The sequence below is a fragment of the Rattus norvegicus genome, chromosome 15, assembly GCF_021556685.1.
Source record: "Rattus norvegicus strain SHRSP/BbbUtx chromosome 15, alternate assembly SHRSP_T2T, whole genome shotgun sequence".
Classification (NCBI taxonomy): Eukaryota; Metazoa; Chordata; class Mammalia; order Rodentia; family Muridae; genus Rattus; species Rattus norvegicus.
Genome location: NC_141548.1, coordinates 50,930,845 through 50,951,694, shown reverse-complemented (window position 1 = coordinate 50,951,694; position 20,850 = coordinate 50,930,845). Strand labels below are relative to the sequence as shown.

General features: G+C 49.5%; 1 protein-coding gene across 2 annotated transcripts in view; it reads right to left on the bottom strand.

Annotated features, from left to right (window-relative positions):
• Positions 1-2,255: 2,255 nt before the first annotated feature.
• Pebp4 (phosphatidylethanolamine binding protein 4) overlaps positions 2,256-20,850 on the bottom strand; it is a 212,348-nt gene continuing 193,753 nt past the window's right edge. Inside the window, exons 5-7 of one of the 2 annotated variants that reach the window (NM_001447136.1) lie at positions 15,223-15,268; positions 12,762-12,875; positions 2,256-2,524 (exon numbers count right to left, since the gene is read on the bottom strand). In NM_001447136.1, the coding sequence (NP_001434065.1) occupies positions 2,379-2,524; positions 12,762-12,875; positions 15,223-15,268 (306 nt within the window). In that variant the 3' untranslated portion in view covers positions 2,256-2,378. Of the gene's footprint in view, positions 2,525-7,925; positions 7,993-12,761; positions 12,876-15,222; positions 15,269-20,850 lie in introns of those variants that run through there. The other variant, XM_087586610.1, reaches the window with a different exon arrangement.

Genomic DNA, 20,850 nt, shown 5'->3' with positions numbered 1-20,850 from the left:
AGGGAGGATGTCTCAATTTGGTGTTGTTCTAGCAAGCTGACCTTCTATTTATCCTAGTCCTGGGCACCAATTGGAGCTGCCAATTACACTCTGCCCCTGGCATGGTAAGGGTTGTGGAGAGACGGTTCCAGGGAACATGGAACCCAAAAAGTCCCTTCTCGTGGCTGTCTTCCATGACACTGCAAATGGAAACTTCCTTTTGTTTCTTAGTTTAGTTCTGCTCACAGGCTTGCCTGGGGTGGGTTGGGGAGAGGGGGCAGGAGGTTTCTTTTGCCCTGGGCTGCCATCAGATGTGCTGCTAGAACACAAGCATTTGTTCCTACTCTTTTGGGCAGGGTTCTGAACCTAGCAATGGAAGGGGGCAGCATCCAACGCTCTTCTCTCTGCATCACAGACTCAGTATCCTACATTCTTTAGATCCTGTCGTGAAAATTAATGAATGAGTTGAGTGTGTTTCACAGGGTGAAGGGTCAACTGGGCCCCCCTACCTTGTAGCTATCACAGGACATGCCTCTAGGAAGGTAATAACCTCATGCCTAACTTCATCCTGCCCCTTTCATCTGGAGATCTCAAAGCACACTGTAGATGAGTCACCAGTGCCTCTGTGTCTCAGCCAAGGTCTCCATGTCTTATTAAATTGTGGAGGGAAACTGATCTAGGGGATCTTGAGAGGAATAGAAAGGGGTAAAACACCTGAGGAGCTACGGTTCATGTTGCATATGAGAGAAGCAGAGATGCATTTTCAGGGGGTCATTGGGCAGCAAAACCAAGGAGCATACAAGGAAACCCAAGGACCTTAGATGACAAAAACCCTTTCCCCACATACACCAAGGAGCTTCACTGTAAATCCTTAAAAGCACACCATCTGATTAGGATACCAGTCTTTTTCCAATCTTCAATTTCATTCTTTCTCCAATTCATCACTCCACAAGTTATTTTTCGTATAGATTCGATTAAAAACTAGTGTGGTTATGAGGCCTGGCGTGACCTTGGCTTACCTATCAAGTCAATATTCACACCTCATTCTAATTCCTTTATCGGCCTTTCATTTTTAGAAAGTTGCTACATTTGTTCCTGCCAGCAGCTCAGTGAAGCTCTAGGAAAGTCTCTGCCTCTGTCAGTAGTCACTGAATTAATCTCTACCCGGCACTCCAGCCCCAACTTTAAACACCACTTCTTCCAAAAGGCCTTGCCCTTTCCACTCCTGCCAGAAACCAGGTCCCCTTTACAGCCTCAGAACACGTATCGCAGTTTGTCAAAACTTGATTGTGACTCTCTGACGGTGACCGCCCCCACCACAGACTGTTAAGCTCCACTGGAGGAATAGCACCTCTCTCTGTCTGTCCTGGGTCTGACTGGAACAGGCGCCAGCTCGACTCACTGAAGGAAGGTGGTTGTCTGTTGGAGCTGGAAAGATCCATGGTCAAAAACCCAATTTCCGCTACAATCCCTTCCTTCCTCGAAGCCAAGTCTGGGGAGGTGGGGCTCTGGGATGAATGATTTGGCAACTCCGGCCCTGGGACCTGGTCTCCTGCCTGTCCATCCAGGTCCAGCTGGACTCACTTGAGTTTGTAAGAAATCCTCAAATTGAGGTCTAGACCTCAAGTCTCTTCATTATTGATTTTCTGTTCTCTCTTCCTTCTCTTCCTCTTTCTTCTTTCTCTTCGTGTTCATGTTCATGTGAGTGTGCATACACATGTGCTTGCTCATGGAGCTTGAGGTCTGAGGAAGCCCTCAACCATTGCTGTTTTCAGGCACATTCAACATGTTTAAGGCATATGTCTCCCCGTTCCCCCCTCCCCCTTTCTCTTTCATTTTTTGAGACAGGGTTTTTTCCTGTGTAGCTCTGGATGTCCTGGAACCAGACTGGCCTTGAACTCAGAGATCTGCCTGCCTCTGCCTCTTAAGTGCTGGGGCTAAAGGTGTGCACCACCGTTGCCTGGCTAAGGCAGAGTTTCTTATTGGCCAGTTGTCGAAGTAGCCTAGACCGTTGGCCAGTGACCTTTGAAGGTCTGCTTGCCTCTGATTCTCATTTTCCCATAACTGGGCTTTTTACGTGAGTTCCGGATATCCTAACTCAGTTCCTAATGTTTGCAAGGCAAGCTCTTTATTGACTGTACCATCTCCTCAGTCCTTCCCTTGCTGTTTTTCAAAGTAATACACAGGTTAGAAAGCAAATTGCTAAGCCCTGGGTGAGTGGTTTTTTGTTTTTGTTTTTGTTTCTGTTTTTTTGTTTTATTTATTTGATTGATTGATTGATTTATTTATTTTTATTTGGAAGATGCCAAGAGGAGATTCTATCCCCAGACCATCTGTAGTGGATGATACGACATGAGCACACATCTGGAAGGTAAAAGTTTCAGTTCAGTGGACAGTAGTTATCTTTGATCGGGTTGGTCTTGGCCGTCGTTAATGCTACCAAAATCTGGTGGCAGTTCCCCATCAAACTGAGTCATGAACTGGGTGCTTGTGTCAGGATCTTGCAGCCCGTACTGCTGCAGAAATTTGTCCAGTTTCCAAGCACCTAGAAATCAGATAGACCACAGAGAAACAGTAAGAGATAACCATTGACCTGAGATGGCCTGACAGGGAGAGGTCATCTCTGAGTAGGTAGAGTTACCCTTGATCATCAGGCTAGGAGGTATATACTGCATGGGGAATCTTCTGGGTCCTAGCTTTAGGAGGGTCTGGATGCTTGGAGACCCCCTAACACGAAGCAAAGGTGGCTGCTTGCTAAAAGATGATGGGACATGGCTCAGTGAGTTAAAGCCACCTTGGGCTTCTTTCCGCAGGATCTTTTAGTCAGTATGCATTACTTCCGTCTCACCCATGCCATCTTCTTGAAGGTCTTCAGACTTCTGACATGATAGAGGCTTGGATACTTCCTCTCCTCACACCTGCGTACCCTAGCTGTTGGAGCTGAAATTGGTGGGAACCTTTTGCTGTTCTTCCAGTCCCCCATGCCCTGACCCCTGCAGGGCCCCAAGCACCCCATGAAACATGAGTTCTCCTTGAGAGAAGGGAAAAGGGTTGCACTTAGATCCCCGATTGGGATCAAATATGGGAGACATTTTCTCTGTTTGGTGCTGGAGAATCCTTGTCAGTGCCTAGGCCAGAGGGGTCTCTTCTGGGGGGAAGACAACCCAACAAGGTGTATGTCCCTTCTGTGATGAGAGTGATAGGTAATTTAAGTGTATATAGTCAGAGGCACTGGAGAGAGTTGAAGGAAGTGGTTGGAGGTAGAACTCCATGTTCCTTTCTGAAATTCTAAGCTTTGAGACCCTGGTAGAGGGTTGTCAGGAAAATTCAGGTCTGGATTTCAGATAACAAATAATTTGCTACTTCATGGAGTAAACTTATACTAATTATTTTATTTTCCTGTTTATTTGAATAACTGTAATTCGCATGTGTCCTGTGTTGTCTTATTCTTTTAGGGGTGGCTAACTTTAGCAGTCTTCCTTGGATGGGAAAGGAAGGACTTGGCCAGAACGTAGAGAGGCAGTGGCCAATGTCCTATGGCTTGCAGAGACCAGTCATCACTGGGATCTAGATAGAATGATGTCAACACGAGGCTGGCAGCCTGTAAGTCTCAGCACAGCCTCACCTTAGAGTCATAGGCCGCTGGTGTCCCCCACCTCACCCCCAGCCCCCATTATAGCCACAGCTGCTTTTATAACAAGGATGAGATGAAGTCTATCCACATTTCTTTATCAACTTACCTCCCCTCCCCACCACATAAGGTTCACGTGTCAATGTTCTTCTCAAAGATCAACAGTTTTTTAATACTAGCTCCCAAAAGCTATAATGATGGCATAGACACAGTAAGAAGAACAGCAAAGGCACAGCCCTGTAGCATTTCCTAGTAGACATCTGCTGTCACAGGAGCATGGTGTACATTACTTCATGTCACTTGTAATACGGAGGACTTGTGGGATGGGGTGGGGGTGGGGTAGGATGTGGCATCCACCTGGGGGATACAAGACATTTCCAGGTCTCTTCAATCCCATCTGACCCAGTAACTGTATGTCTCACCCAGCCTCAAGGGTTGTAGAGTTAGAACTTATGGGACTATCTTGGGAAGGCTGTTGAGATGCTGATGGCTTGGCTCATAGATAGGTGCTGGGTACACTGGGCAAGTCCATGGTGCAGCTTTTTGTCACTGTTCTTTTGTGGACATTGCGCCTAGCTAGAACCCCTGGGAACCAGGGGGCCAGGCTGGCTGAAAAAGAAATGTTGGTAATCTGACCCTTGGAAAGCATGTGCAGGCGTGTGTCCTCTGTGTATGCATGTGCATGCATGCCCTCACCCCGACTGGTGCGTGTGCATGTGTGTGTGTATGTGTGTGCATGAGCATGTGTGTCTGAGATAGGGTCTTGGGTGAAGTAATATGTGGCAGATATGAAGGGACAAGGCTATTCTCCTTTTCTCACTGAGTTTGACAGGAAGGAGCTTTGGTGTCAATGAGGGAATTGAAACCCATCACGAGATCAGAGCAAGCTGGTGGAAAGAAATCCCCTATGTCCCGAGAGAGAGGCCTGCCTCCCCTTAAGCAGGGCTGGCTGTCCCCAAGTCCTTTGTGTGAGCTCAGAGTGTCCTGAGATACTTGGGTTTCTCCTGGCTACATTTCCAAAAACCTCACAGTTTCACCAACTTGGGCAGCAGCTCCACAAAGTCAGGACCTGGACTGGCTAGTCTCCTGTTGCCTCTTCCTTTGGCTCAGCAGGGACTCCTTACACACCCCCACTTGTTTCCTGCCACAGAGGGCAGGAGGAACTGACCCAGAGCAAGCTCTAGAAGGAAGAGGGGTGAGTCAGGCCCTTAGGGCCATGTGGGGAGAAATGAAGAGCTGTGGCTTTGGTGGTCACTGCTAGGAGGAAAGCCCCTTCCTGTATGGTTCTGCTCTGTCTCTGCACTGCAGGAAGAGGGCGGGACCACTACCCTGCTAGCCATCAGGATGGAAGGAGGTATTTATACTCTGGTGTTTATACCCTGACCTGCCCAGAGAGAGCAACACAGAGGCTGGTGCTCCTGCAGCAGGGCCACACAGATCACATGCAGTCTGGTCTCCACACAACCTAGGGACGGACACTCCTTTCATCCCACAGAAGCAGCTGTGGCAGCCTTGCCATGAGGCCACTGTTTCTAAGAGCTGATGGGAAGAGCTCGGCCAAAGTGCTGATGTTAATTCGGTTGTGGAAGGCAGAGAGGGGCACATGAGGGACACTACCTAAAAGTGGGGAGGAAATTGAAACACTGTCTGCCTAACCCCACGGGCAGACACCAGGGGTGTGAAAGATGAAGGATCCCCTCTTCAGCATCTAGGAGAGGGACTACCTGTCTTGAATTCCACTCACAGTGAACACTCTGGCCAGCAGGTTTGGAATGACCTTGGTAGTAGATGTGGATGGCCACTTTTTCCATTCTGGGCCCTGAGTACACGGGCCGGCTTTTGCAATCTGAAACTGACAGTTGTATGCCTGAATATCATTTGCAGGCCTCAGACAGGGGGATGAGATGGACGGTTCCTCCTGTAGAATGTGTGAACTCTGAGCTTGAGTGGATCTCTGTCCTTGTGCCTTTTATGTGACTCTGGCAGCATCTCCCTGGGCCTCTCTTAGGCACAAGTGGTAGTAGCCGCTTTATCTAGCTTCCCTCCTGACCTCAGTGAGTTTCCTATATTACCCAACTTACATTGGAAAAACAATCCACTAGTGTTGGTCAGGGGGAGCCTTGTCCAGTAGCACAGCTTTGTTGCTTGCTCCTGACTGATGCTCACAGACCCTTCAATGAGCCCATTTCCAGATTTCCAGCCAGCCAGCTCAGCGCTGCCTGGCCCTGTCCTGGTGAAAGCCAGTTTTCATCAGACTTCCATTTGTTCCTTGGCTTAGGGATGTGGGGTCGGGAGGCAAGTGTCATTCAGATAAGATGGGGGGTTCTTAGCTATTGACTTTGGCCTCCTGATTGAGGCAGTCTGTGAGCCTAGTCCCTATCTAGGCACCTGGCTCTTAGCTGCCTGAGCCTCAATGAGAGGGACTTGTATCTAACCAAGGTATCCATCCTCTTCCCTGGCCTTGGCCTTTTGGGAGAGCAGGGGATGATGGCTCTGAAGAAAACAACACAAATTCAAGTCCAACCTAATAACCACCCCACGGAGAGCCCAGCTCAGGTCTGTAATTTGTTTGACTCGCCAGGGCTGGGCGAGGTGATAGAAGCACTGATGCCTCTCCGCAGAGATTAATGATGTCCTGGCAGTGGTAGGCGGGAGGCCTGAGCCTTTTATTTTTTGTGCCATTAAATGACATCCAGAGACTTTCACTCAGGAGCTGAAAAGCCCTCGTTCCATCACATCCAATTACTTCTGGAAAGTATTTGCTGAGTGGCTGATCCTGCAGGCTTGAGAGGCTTTGGGACAGAGGGGCCACTGGGACCTGGGACTTTGGCCCAAATGCACAGGAGGGAGACAGGCCCATAGTGGTGAGGAGCTGTCTCTGTCCTCTGTAGCAAAGAACCTAGGGAAGGTGGAGAATGAGAGGGGATTTCTAGTTGTTTGCCCTGGGGGCACTGGGGCCTTCTACTATCTTGTAACTGAGAACAGTGATGAAAAAGCCCCAACCTATTCCTGTATTTGGTAGACGTAGTGGCTGGCTGGAACTTGGGAGTTATCTGTGGGTTCTCCATGATCTATGTATCGGTTTTAATTTTGAACGGTCCATGTTTACCCTGGCTGAGGCACATTTTTCTAAGGGACCTACCATCAGCCTACAGAAATTTCAGATAGTTCCTGGACAGGGTGCCTGACTGTGTGCTGCCTAGGGTCTTCCCAGCTGGGTACCTGCCAGGAACCCAGTGGTACCAAGTTCTGCCAGGTGGGTGGGACCCTATGGAGGCAAAAGCGAGCTATCTGCCACAGAAGCCTACAGTGGGATGTGATCAGGGGCTAGGCCCTGGGAACCAGGCCAGAGGAACCACTGTGGGAGGTCATGGGGGTGGTTTGAGCTGTTTTACAGTGGGCCCCGTGTGTGTTTGTGTCTGTCTGTGTGTATGTGCTGGAGGGTGATAGTTTGAGGGTGGGGCTGTTCTTTAGATAGGACCTCCTTTCTCTTTGATCCTCTTCCCTCTACACTCCCCAACTTTCTCCGAGCTTTAGCTTTTGCCCACAAGGCCTATGGGGTTCCTCCTAGCCTTATCCCTGAATGTCACCACAGTTTTTGCTTTATGACTCTGTTGCTTTCATGCCTGTGGCCCCACAATGGCCCTGTCCCGCTCACCTGAGAGTGCCGCAGGTGTTCAGATGCATGGGCAAGACTCAGAAGCCATTGTGTGGCAGGCCCATGCCTGTTCCGCCTCTTTGACCCTGGGATGCAGATGTCTGCATTTCGAGGAGCGCTTTATAGCTGTCTAGCTTCAAACCCTCGCCATCCCTCCTTGCTTTTTTCATCCCGTTTTGCAACAAGTAAACTTTCCTACTGAAGGTCCCTGAGGTGGTGACTGTCACCGTGACCTCATCTTGGACTTGTGGCCTTTGAGTGGTTTCTGGAGCAACTGGTGGCATGTCACCATCTGTCATCTCATAGGACATAGCTCATGGAGAACCCCACAGATATTATACAAATCCCAGCCAGCAACTGCTACAACCAAATGACAGCCTTCCTCCTACTCTCTTCTGTCCCCACACACAGAGGAGCATGCAGCTGGCTTGTGACAACTCAGGGCCAGTGGCTTAGATGCAGCATAGTGTAGGCTATAGCTGCCTAGGACCTTGAGGCTTAGTCAAAGACAAGAATTGGGTAAGATAATCTAAGACAAGATACAGTTGCTTCTTGCCTGTCCCTGAACCAGAACCCTGAAACATGATGGTCTGGAGGAGAAAGAGGTGTTGAGTGTGTGGGTTCCAGTGTCAAGAACCCTTTTCCAGGTCTGCTGTTACCTGTAGATCCGTTTCACCATGAACTTCAGTTTCCCTTAGTCATACAAGAGATCCCAGCCACTGTCCTGCATGGTGGGGCAAAGGAAAATACCATGGAGTACAGGGCAGCTGGTAGAGAGGGAGCCCTGCTGACCTGGTGTTAGACAGAGACCATGTGGACGTAGAGATTGTCCTTTGAGGACATAAGTACTCTTAGAGGTGGCTGCCTCTTCAGGTGTTGAAGGATGTTGACATGGTTGTGTATGGGAACCCAGGGGTGTGAGAACATACAGATCTGTGTGTGAATGGCTTGCAAATGTGTGTCTGTGGGTGTATCACATATATACATACTTGGTGACTGACAGGCCACAGTAGGCTGGGCGCAGTGACAGATACTCAAAGGAAGGACCTCTTCTCTAATGGTCTCATGATGAAAGCAGGGTGGGGGTATGAGTGGGGCAGTATATACCAACACTGAAGAGACCCAGGCAGATGTCTGAGCACAACAGAGCATTAGGAGAACTGACACAGTGGTGGGGACACTAATGTGGGGTAAGGCTGAGCTGAGGGGAACAGCCTGGATGACTGTGAGGCACACTTGGGAATAGTCCAGACTGGGTCTCTGTCTCTCTGTCTCTTTCTCCCCGTGTGTGTGTGTGTGTGTGTGTGTGTGTGTGTGTGTGTGTGTGTGTGTTTGTGTGTGTTGTGGGGGGAGGGCTGCTATGGGGTCAGCTGTTTTCTCTATAATATAGAAGTGGAAGTCTCAAGATCAAGGCTGCTACTAGGAAAAAGGTATAGAGAAACCACGGAGAATCACAGATTAGCTGAGGCTTTGTCTCAGGCTTCAGGTGCATGTGTATGTGTGTGTGCATGTGTGTGCTTGAGTGTGTGTGTGTGTGTGTGTGTGTGTGTGTGTGTGTGTGTAGGACAGGATCAGTATACTGAGAAGCAGAGAGTAAAAGTCTGGGCATTTAGGATGATGTCTGTGAACTATGACCAGCCCTTGTCAGAGGTAGTGGCTTCAGTGGCTAAGGATACTTCATGAATTTGGATACCTTCTCCAAAGTAATCTGCGTGTTCCAGTTCTCAGGCCCCAGCAGGGTGACACACACACCCGAGGGAACAGAGACTTGCAGTTCTCTTTTGTCCCATGTGGCATTGTCCCAGGGGTTGCAGAGCTCATTGGGCGTTTGCTATAAGAGAGGAATAGTCTGTGGCATGGGAGTGGCATTATGGCACCACAGGACTTCCCAACTAGGGTAACTTGAGCCCCTTCGGGTCCTCCCTGTGGAAACCCCCACTTGGAAATGTCTAGAGTTGACCCCTTCAGTGATCCTTGTCACTGCTCATTCCCATGGCGGAACTCAGGAAAGAAAAGTGCAGCAAGGGAATCTAGGAGCGTGTCACCACAGCAGGGCACCCCACTGTAGAATAATTCATTCCATTTTGATGAGATAGAAGTCAAGGTGCTGGGGTGTGAGGTGGCTTGTCCAAGGTCACACAGTGACGGAGAGTGTGAATGTCAGGATGTCCTTATTCTCTGGGTACATGTATTTATCCCAAGTCATGGAACAGAGCAGGATCCTGAGGAGGGCTTCACCCTATTGACTTTGAACAGTGCCACCGGACACTTATCGGTCATGGTAGGTTTAATGGCAATTCAGCCTGTCACACACACACGAGTTTCAAAGAGAACAAGACCCCGAATAGGAGGTGCAATTGAACACAATTGGTTCTACATTATTATTATTATTTTTAAAACAGACTGTACCCTGTGTCACACTGGAAACCTTCAGATTACTTTAGTTTCAAAACTACCTTGCAAACATTTCTTATAATTGTCTAGCCCATTGGCTCTGCCAGCTATCTTTTTAGATGTCCCTTTGCCTAACTCCAGGAGCTTCACCTTTCCCCTTCAGCCTCTGGAAGCTGTCCTTGCCTTTTCACCCACGGGGGGGGGGGGGGCGTACAGCAACAGGTACTAGCATACCTGCATCTCTCATGGCTCTGATCCTATGGACAGAAAACTAGATCACAGCAGGTCCTGGGGCTTGTGTTCATTGGCAGGGACATATGCCCCCACCTGAGTGTTGGTTTGGCCTAGGGCTCCGTGAGTTCCTAAGCACAGTGTACCAAGCTCTCAACGCTCTGAAGTTATGCAAGGACTACAGCAGTTTCTGCTTTTGCAATTGCCCTGGGTCCATCTCGGCTGGCCTCTCGCCGCCTCACATCAGCACACCTCTGGCAGCCTTCTGCCCCTTTCTTTGATTATTCAGATTGCTTGTCTCTAAGAAGCTGCTTTCATGTGATGCCTCTCCTATAAACAATCTACTGGTTCCTTGTGGTTTACCCACTAGTCTGAGCTTTCTTCTGCTTATTCCATTTCCTCCCCCTCCCTCCCTTCATCCCTACCCCCTCCCTCCCTCCTTCCCTCCTTCCCCCCCTTACTTTTTTCTTTCTTTCTTTTTCCAGATAGGGCTTCTCTGTGCAGCCCTGGCTGTTCTGAAATTTGCTCTGTAGACCAATCTAGCCTTGAATTCACAGAAGTCTCCCTGCCTCTGCCTCCTGAGTCCTGGGATTAAAGGTGTGCACCCCACCACCTAGCTTGCTTTCTATTTTCTTACTTGAAAACAAACAAACAAACAAACAAATAAACTTTGCATCTCTAGTTTCCAGAGCCAAGAGCCTACTCATTCAGGCATTCAGATCATCTTCTTTTGTAGGGCCCAATCTATACCCTATTCCTCCATGAATTCCCAGGGCAAGATGCTATAGGTTGACTGCCAAACCTCATCTTTCTGGAGAGGAAACTGAGGTCCTGAGAGGATTGTCACCAGCTAGAAAGTGGAAGCAAGATTTTCTAACCTTCAGAAAGATATCTTTGTTCTCCTCCTGGATGAAGAGGGGTACTGCCCTGGAGAGAAAGAGACTCCAGGAAGGTAAGAGATATATCCCCTGTTCACTTGGTTCTATTGTGTCCTTGCAATCAGAACAATGCTATAAAGACTTAATTATAAGCTGGTCTGCACTGTTATTTAACCAGTTTCAAACTAGACTGTCGGCTCCTTGAGGGTAGGGAAAATCCTTTGGGCTCTGGGACTGTTTCCTCTTAACACAAGGCTGGGCACATGGAAGGTACCCCCTGGCACAACAGCAGAGAAAGCTATAGGAGCCTTGCTCTGCTCTGAGACATGCAAGGTGCATGTGCGAGTGTGTAAGCAATGATGGTTCTGGTGAGGATCCAAAGTGGTTAACAATGGTTCCAGGCCATTGTTCTGCAGTTTTCTTGCCTTGCTTTCTATCCTAGGACGGGAGGCAGCCTTAGTTAAGTACTTGAGCCAGTCAGTGAGACTGTAGCCATATTTCAGGAGCTCTGTCTCAGTAGAGAAAGGTAATGTCTTGGGCATATGCTGGCCCCTTCTTCCCCTGCCCTAGTTGCTGTTCTTCCTAGCATGCTCTAATGTTCTCTCACTTCTATCCTGTTGTAAGAAAGCCAGCTTCTTAGCATGAGACCATTCGGAGCAATTCCCTGTCTAAGGCACTGTGGTTAGGATCCTGGGGTCTGAGCAAGAGTGCTGAGCTACTGCCTTATTCTACAGGGATCTCATAGAATGGATTGGAACTACACAGAAGGCTTCAGTTCCTGGTACCTGGCAGCTACTGAGCCTTGGCAGCTTCCTGTCATTTTGGTGAGATTGGTACCCAGGATGCTAGGGCAACAGAAGACTTGTTTTGATCTGGTCAAGGTGCATTCTTTTTCCCTTTCTTCACACTTGATGTCCAGATTTAAAAGTGTGTCCTTAGAGGAGCTGTTTAAACAGACTTGCATGTTGGCAAGGTGCTGAAGGCACCTGGGAAGGTTCATGGGTGGAAAGGTGGCACTGTCTGGGCTCCAGGGCCTGAGTCTCTTGAGACTGATGCATCCCTACCTCACCCCCACCTTTGCTTGACACACATCTAAAGGACACCACCGACACGCCAGTCCTTTTCTGGGCTTCAGCTCCTTACCTCCAGAGCCTCAGGCACAGGGGATGTGACAATACCTGTGCTGGCTTCCCAGTGGGTGGAAGTTAGTTGGTGTCACTGGGGGAGAGGAAACGGCTGCTCGTATCTGTCTTCCCACTCATTTTTGCACAGCCTGGGGCATGTGTGTTTATGTACCCTTACACTGACACCTGTGACTTCTGCGGGACCTTCCCTTTCCTAACCTGGGAGGTGACGGAGTGCATGGGGACCACAGTATTCCCGTCTTCTCAAAGAGAAATCTAAGTCTCATATAGTGAGTTACCTGCAGCCTGTCTGGGAATCAGTCTCATCTGGCACCCCAGCCCTGCCGGTATGATGACCAAGGCCACGCAGGCTAGGTTAGTCATGAGAAGGCTGTGGAAATGTGTCCTCTCCAGTGTCTGAGGAGGAGTGCTCAGAGAAGTTGGGGGAGGGGCATGGCTGGGGACATCTTTTGCTCCATCACTGAGATGGCAAGGCAGACCAAGCAATTAATCACCATGAAGACAGACCAGCAGGGTGGCATTCCAGGGTACTCTTGCCCAGATCGGCTCAATTACAGGGCACAATTACTTGCTGAGGTGTTGGAGGGTAGTTGCCTGTACACGCCATGCAAAGTTTTGGGGGTGCTTCTTGGCGGATGTGTTTACTTCTGGGAGACCACATCTGAAGCCGAAACCTCTTTCAGAACCTTCATCTCAATCACTCTCAAGAACTACTGCCCTTTGGCCCCAGCCTCCAAGGCTCATGGGTAGAAGTCAAAGTTCTGATTTTTCCCGTGAAGACACACAACTTCGGTCCTGCCCCAGAATCTACCTTAGCCTAGGTGTGAAGGTCTGGTAGGCCTCACCTCGGTTTTCGTTTTCACTTTCTGGGATAGAAATGTCTCTGTCTCCCTGAAGGTAGACAAAGAACTGGTAGCGGTGTAGACCAGTGGTCGGCGGTGGGGTAGGAGGCTGGTAGTCTGTAGGAAAAGGACAAGAGACACGGTTGGGTTCATCACCATGCTTGCAGCATCTCCTGGCAGCTCTTTTAAAAAAAGTCAGAAGTCCCAACCATTGTGCCCCCCCCCCCATTGGACTTTTAATTGGTGGGATCTCACTTTCAGTGTTTTATTTAGTGTATATGTTTGGGATAAGTAGGGGTGCTATTGTTGGGAGTGGGGTTCCAGGTTGGCATAAAAGGCTGAGGCTCCCAGCCCTTTCTCGGCGGGTAGATGGGTGTTGGCGGCATTCTGTTTTGGTTTTAGTCTATCCAGATGGACTTCCTGCCTCAAGAGAAAACCCATCTTCCCCTGTGAGTGTGTATGGCAGTGGGCTTTAATTTTTTTTTCAGCATTTCCTTATGAAGTTAATCCCTAAAGAGGCCAGTTTCTTGGCTGGTTTGGGAGGATCTGGAAGTGGTTACCACAGTGGGTGGGACTGGGTTCAAAAGGTTTGATGGCAGGCATTGTAGAGGCTAGGGAACTCAAGGCACTGGGGAGAAGACTCCCTCCGTTTCACTCTCCCTCTTGGAGACTGGCTGTTTTGGAGGGTAAGGTCATAGGGTGTAGACAGACGTCCATCTTCCTTGCCCCATTCCCATGCAGGTTGGCCTGGCCTAGGTCTTCTACGTGAACTCCTTCCAGCGTTGCTTTGTCCCTTCCCACTGTTTTCTCTCCATTTCCCTTCCCAAGGAGGATACACAAGCTGGAGCCAAGAGTCTCCCTGGGTTGGGGGTGATGGTGGTCAGGGGAGGGAAGGGATGATTGCAAGAAGGATGCTGGTGGGTGGGAACGCTGGCTGATCATGGTCCTCCTTCTCTTTTCCTCTCTTAACACGAAACAAAAGAAGGAATGACCGTTTGGCACTGTTGGAAGTGTTTCTCAGAGAGTACGTCCAGCCACTGGGCCACTAGCATACAGAGAGCCAGGGGATTTCCTGACTGTTCATCTTTCCCATCGCAGATCAGATTGTGTGTGTGTGTGTGTGTGTGTGTGTGTGTGTGTGTGTGTGTGTGTGTGTGTGTGTGTGCTTGTGGAGGGAATGGAAAAGGGTGTGCCAAGAGCCACACTTATTTGTGTGGCTCAGGGTCTACAAGGGAGTAGGTGATGGCGTGCCAATGTTCTGAGGTTATTTTGGAGCTTCTGAATTTAAGTAAATCAGGGGATTCCTCTCAAACACTTCTAGGGCTAAGAAAGACTTCTGAGCATGGGGTGTAAAAAGACTGTCACTTCTTATAAATGGGTGTGTGGAAGGCAGATGAATCTGGTGGTTTCTGGCCAGGCTGGTGGGCTTGGGATATATTCCTCATGGCTAAAGACAGGTGGCCAGAATTCTTGGGCAAGACTGAAATTAGAATTACGGATTTAATCTCAGGGGAGATGGGAGTTTACCTCTTTGACTAGGGATTTCCTGAAGACCTCTCATTCAAATCCTCCAGAAATGAAGATTTGGGAGTAGGGATTGGGCACCCCACATGTTGGCTAGTTATACAATGGACAACTTCCTTCCACCCAGGTCCTCTTTTTTTTTTTTTTTTGGAGCTGGGGACTGAACCCGGGGCCTTGTGCTTGCTAGGCAAGTGCTCTACCACTGAGCTAAATCCCCAAACCCCCATTTTTTTTTATGATGAGAAAACAAATAGAAAAGTCGGACTGGGCCTATAGGAAGTGGAGCTGGGACATGGCCTGCGTGACGCCAGCCCATGTTGCTTCCCAGACTGTGTGGGACCATTTGTATTCAGTCTTTTGACTGTGGCCAACTCACCTCCTGAGCATCCAGGGCACACCTTGGGGCTGGAGACCTCAGAGGGAAGGAGACTGGGGTCTGGGAGGTCTGGGGGATTTGGTCACGAGTGTCCTTCTAGCCAGCTAGACCCTTGGCTGTCCTCTTGACTTCCAGGTTACATGATAAGGGGAAACCCTCCCTCCACCCCTAACCCCCACTTCAGCTTCTTTAGAATTCAACCCTGGGGATGGAGGTGTGTCTCAGTTGGTAGATTACTTGCCTAGCATACTTGAAGCCCTGGGTTCCATCCCTTGCTTGGCATAAACCAAGGCAGGAGGATCAGAAGTTCAGGATCATTCTCGAACTATGTCAAATTTGAGGCCAGCTTGGAATACATGAGACCCTGAGACCAAAAACAAAACAAACAAAACAAAACAAAACAACCACCTGGTAGTTGTGATGCGATGACATCAGAACCTACAGGGGACCTCTGACCCTCTAGAGCTGGTATTTGCACACTGTGAATCAGTGTTACAGTTACTCTATCTTACATCTGTCATTAGTGTCCTGTCTAGAGAAGGGGTGCTGGAGGAACCCACTCACCTGTTATTATATTGCCACGGATGCTCCCGCTTTTCATGTCAGTGCCCTAAAAGGAGAGACAGGAAAATGGCAGATTACTTCCTGGGTCTTGGTGGTAAAGGCTGACTCTCGCTGTGCTCCAGCAGCCCTCCCTGGGTTGTTAGCCACTGACCTTTCTTTGGGAGCAGGATGGAAGAGGGGTGTGACTGTTTCTAGAAGAGGACTTTGGAGTCAGAAAATGGTACTTGAGGGAGCCCGGGGGAGAGGAAAAGGATGCAGGGTGTCAAGAGGTGGGAGGTGTCCTGGAGGCAAAGAACCTGATCTCTGAGGGATCCTGAATGGAACCCTTCCCAAGAGCTGCCTTAGGACTGCCATCTGCACCTGAGATTGGGTGCAGGGTGTAACTGTGGGGCACTTGGCCTGGCTGTCCTTTGCAGCTGGCTAGTTAACTCAGTTTTGTAGAAGGGAGGACTATGCCCCCTCTGGACCTTTTAAGCCTATGAGGCAAGGAAGTGAAGCGAGGTCAGAGGGGAGAGTGGAGTGTCGTAACTAGACTCAGTCACAGCTTTGGGCAGTCTTTTTAGCCTCAGTTTCTCTCTACTTCCCTCTGCCCTCCTTCCTTCCACTCTGTGTCTGTGGGATAATGAGTTGCTCCTGGAGGCGGGTAACTAATTATTGTTTTTGCAGGCCTGGTGGATGGTTAGATGAAAGAGACTGGAGCCAGGCCCCTGGGTCTGTGCCACAGCTCGAGGCCCCAGGCCATGCCAGTGAGCCCTGCGGCCCCTAGGTGTGGGGTTTTATAGCCTTAATGATGGTGATTAGTGTGGTTCTTAATTGATTCTGCCAACACCTAACTGTGCCCTGGCCCCCTTTCCACCCAGTCCTTCCTGGGGCAGTCTATGCCTCTCATTCCCTGAAAGTGGAGGCAGGATGGGGGAGTGGTGGGGAGGTAAGGCTGTTACCCTGGTTAACTGACTGCCTATTCTAGGACCAAGAAGGGACACTGATGGGGGGGTGGGGTGGCTAGGGACCTAATGTCTTCTGGTTTAGGCTATGCTTGTCCACTGCTCACTGTGGGTCTCCTTGCTCATGCCCCTTCCTTGGGCTCAACTGCAAGGGTCTAGGTCATCTTTAGTTGGGAGAAGGGACAAGAGGCTAGAAGGACAGAATCCTACACCATAAGTCTACTGCATCTGGTTTTCTCCATCCTCTTTCTTCTCTTCCTATCCTTGTGTGTGTGTGTGTGTGTGTGTGTGTGTGTGTGTGTGTGTGTGTGTGTGTGTGTATCTCCCTCTTCCCTCTTTCCTTCCTCCCCACCCACTTCCTCCCTTTCTTTCTCCCTCTGTCCCCTCTATTCCTGTAGACTCGGCTGCCCATGGGTAGCCTTGCATTGGTGCCCAGGACAGCCTGCCTGGTGCAATCTCTTAGCTCCTCCACGTTGGACTGACATCAGACCCAGATGTGACCATAAACTGAGAGGCTGAGGTTGAGGTGGGAGAGGGCGAAGATAGGAGGTTTGGAGCCTGGAGGCTTTTCTCTTCAACGCCTAGCCCTTCCAGAAGGGGAGGTCAGGACCCAACAGAAGCCTAGAAGCATACTCCTAAAATAGCTCTCTTGACTACCTTTAACAAGGTGGGGAGGAGGCAGAGAGGCTGGGCCCTGCAGACTGCTCTCTTTTCTCTGGCCTCCCCCTCATTCCTCTTCAAGATAGCCCAGCCAGTAGTTTGTTTAAACCAAACAATAGCAACCTAGGCCATTGGTTTCTTTTCAATTCCCTGTGGGCTTGGGTCCCACCCAGAGCAATAAACAGGCTTCTCTCCTCCAGAGAGGGCAAAGAGGCAGTAAAGGTGGGGGCTGAGCCTGATGGGCCAGGAAGCTGGTGTTGTGGAATCAGAGCTGAGCCCAAGTGGAAAGTCTGACTTGAAGCCTTGCTCAGATCCCGGGAGTATCTTCTCACTCACTCACTAAGGCTTCTTTGCAAAAACTGGATGCAAACCCTTGGGTTGGGCTTACAGAATCATGCCTTCTGCCCTTCTTGCCTGCCTTCCTTGTTGCCTCTCTGTGGCTGTGTTGCTCTGGGTGTTAAGGGCATTTAGCCTAATACAGACAGAAGCCATTCTTTTTTTTTTTTTTGGTTCTTTTTTTTGGAGCTGGGGACTGAACCCAGGGCCTTGCGCTTCCTAGGCAAGCGCTCTACCGCTGAGCTAAAACCCCAACCCCCAGAAGCCATTCTTGCTGACAGGAAGGGTAGAACATGATAGTGGGGGACCCATATTCAGTGAGTAGAGAGTGACTTCCTCAGGTTGGGAGAACATAGCTAAGTGTCTTTAGGCTGTAATTCTTCCTCAGGTTAGGCCTGGAGGAGCTGATATTCCTACCATGGGATCAACACCTATAGGAGAAGCCAAACTCCAAGAGCTGAGAAAATTGGAGCCCAGAGAGGCTAAACAAACAGTCCCAAGCCATTTGGGTAATGGTGGAAGAGTGCCGGAATGATCAGGGACAGGGGGACCCTGGGACTCCCAAGGCTGACTCATCAAGGGATCGTAACTTTTAGCTCATATTGCTGCCTTGTGCCTTTTTTATGATGTCTTGACAACCCCATTGCTCCACTGGTAAGCATTGTTCTCAGTCAACCATTAGATATGCAGGCATTGGTTGAGGGTGTGGCTCAATAGAATGAGGTGCTTAGCATGTGTGGTGAATTGGGCTTAATACTAACCCATTCCAAACGCAACCAAATAGTATCTGGAGGACTGGGGCTACAATGGAAATAGCTCCTGTCCTGTCGTGCCCATCCCATCCCATCCTGTCCCATCCTGTCCCATCCTGTCCAATCCCATCCTATTCCAGCTTTATTTCAGTAGAAAAAAATCATATCTAGCCTGGAAAGCTGGAATGTTAGAGGATGGTCCAGACTCAGTAGGAGAATGTGAGTGGGACGCTGAGAAAGGCCAGCTCTGCCCTAGATGTCTGGCCAAAACGGGACCTGATGGGAGTGGCACAGACACTACACTTGAGCTTTGGAAGGAGGACCTGCAAGAGGCCAGGGACCACCGCGAGCCCCCAGCATCTTTAGGCTCTTTCCAATGGTCCCAACCTGCTGGCCCCATCTGCTCTGGTAGACCTCAGATGCTCTTCGTTTTCTCGAGACCCAGCAAACCCAACCCAAACCTCCTTTCCCTTTTTGTACTTGATGACAAGTTGAAAAAAATTTTAAAAGTCCTTTTCTAAATGCTTAGTTATATAAAAAATAATTATAGAAATTGCAAACATTGTAGATGCGGGTGGATTTCTGACCCTCGGGAACAAGGGTTAGAAGCCAAGATGCACTTTTCAGAGTGACAGGACTAGGGTCGCTTTAGGTGAGTTTGTGTCATATACTTGGTAGGACATTCAGGAGCTCTCCTAAATGTCAGGGACAGATGGTGCAGGGAAGCAACTTTTTTCCACAATCAGCATCTTCTGGGGAGGGGAATCTATTGTCTGTGGGTATCCAAGGTGGGAGGAGCTGTGGCAAACTGCTCTTTAGGGCAGACCCCACGTGTGCAGGATGTGAGAGCAGTAGCTGCTCTTGTGTGCACACGCTTATGTGAATGCATACATGTGTATGTCATAGGACTCTGGATACACACACGACTACTTGGCATAGGAATTCACACAGATTATGGTAAGGATCGACCAAGGCCATGTGCATCCTAGGCAGGTACTCTACAACTGGACAACACTCTGGCCTTAGCACAAATGATTCTAATTGCAGAGAACGGTCTGTACTCTGGGAGCGACTGACTGGCTCTCTTGCTGGCTTCCCTTCTGTATCCACTGTCCCCCTATTGAGCTATCTTAGAACTTGGAGATATTTAGGGAAAATTGGGGCTTGACTGAGAGCCACAGGAACCAAGAAGACTCAAAACATCTTAAAAGTTTCTTCTGGATGATTTGTCTCAGGTTAAAAAGCATGGTGCTGGAAGCATGCATGCATATGTGCGTGCGTGGGTGCCTGCCTGCCTGTCTGTCTCTAGCCTCCAGGGCAGGGACTGTCTCCTGCCCCTTCAGCTTCAGACGCCCCCTTGGGATGCCTTGCACACAGTGGGTGGACAGGGATGTTGCTCCTCTGCCCTTTGCTTGTCAGGTCTACTTCTCATCTACACGCTTTGTTTCCTCTCCTTATGGGGGCACTTTGTTATCCTCCCTGTCACTTTACCCCACTCAGAAAGTCAGCCAGATAAAGACCCAGGCTCTTGATTTGGTTCATGAATGGGTGGGTGTGGAAGGGGGCCTGGTTGTTGCTGGTCCCAGCAGACTTGCTGTCCTGCTGGCCTCATTCTGCTGCAATTACCTACAGGCAACCAGCCACTCACTCGGGACCCTTTCAAAGCTCTAGGTCCTCCGGCTACCTGACCTCCAGGGAGAGGGTCACACACATTTCCTCTGGAGCTCAGGAGATGATTTAATCCCTTCACCGACCTCTTCCCATTTACACTGAGGATTCAATCACTTCTTCCTCACTAGGACACCCTCTGGCAGAGAGGGGAGTTTCATTTCTTTTCCATTTCACAGAGAGTGGGGGGGGGACACATCAAAAGAGCCCCAAATTTGAAAGGCAAGTCACAGAGAGATGAGGAAGTGTAGTAGGAGAAATGGAATACTTGGGTAGAAAACAAAGAAGGACAAACCTCCAAACAAATAAACAAAAATAAAAAAACCCCAAAGAACAAAACAAACACACAGAGAAAAAAAAAAACAAAAAAAAAAAAAAAAAAACCCAAACGAAACAAACAAAAAACACCAAAAACCAAAGTCAAAACAAAACAAAACAGAAGAAGGGAAACTAGAAACGGAGTCAGACTCCCTGACACTGGCACGGAATGAGAGAGCGCCTTGCTGTTTTGCACAGCTGCCTGCAAGCTGCCAAGTGGCAAAGGAGCCAGGAAAAGGCACAACACTGGAAAGTGCTACCCAGCAATCTGTGTATTCTGCAATTAACAAGGGCTAAGTGTGTGGAAGGCATTGACAGCTCCCAGGCTCTGAGATCCCCGGGGGCTGAGGCTGCCAGGCCACCAAATGGCAGCCTGGAGGAGACCCAGCTCTAGAGACAGTGCCTGAAGCCTTCCAGTCAATTAACCCCGTGGTCTGCTCTTGCCCTGGGGCTTGGTCACTGGGGCAGGTGGAATGAAGCCTGTGGGAAACCATAGGATCCAGGCACACAGATCTGAAGCCTCTGGTCAACTGAGTGCTTCTAGACCCCAGGGTGTGAGGTGGCCAATTATACGTCAAGATCAAAAACTTGTCAGGTCTTCTCCCTCGCCCTCATAGGCAGTAGGGACAGGATGGTGAAGATTATTCAGAACAGACCAACGGACAGACAGCAGATCCTGGTACCTTGATACCAATTGACAATAGGACCCCTGGGTTTGATTCCGAGCTAGCTAGGTTCCAAATCTAGGTTTTCAGATACCATGTTAGGGCCGGGTGGGGGGGGGTGTAGCTGAAGGGGAATGATATACTTCTTCCAGGAAGTAGTAGCCGAGGGTAAGAGGAACAGCACCCAAACCTTAATCGTCCTTTATCACACTGGGTTAATATGCAAATCTCTCAAGGCCAACCCTTTGTTCCAGGCCCTGAGAGGTGTAAGTGGTGTCTTAGCAA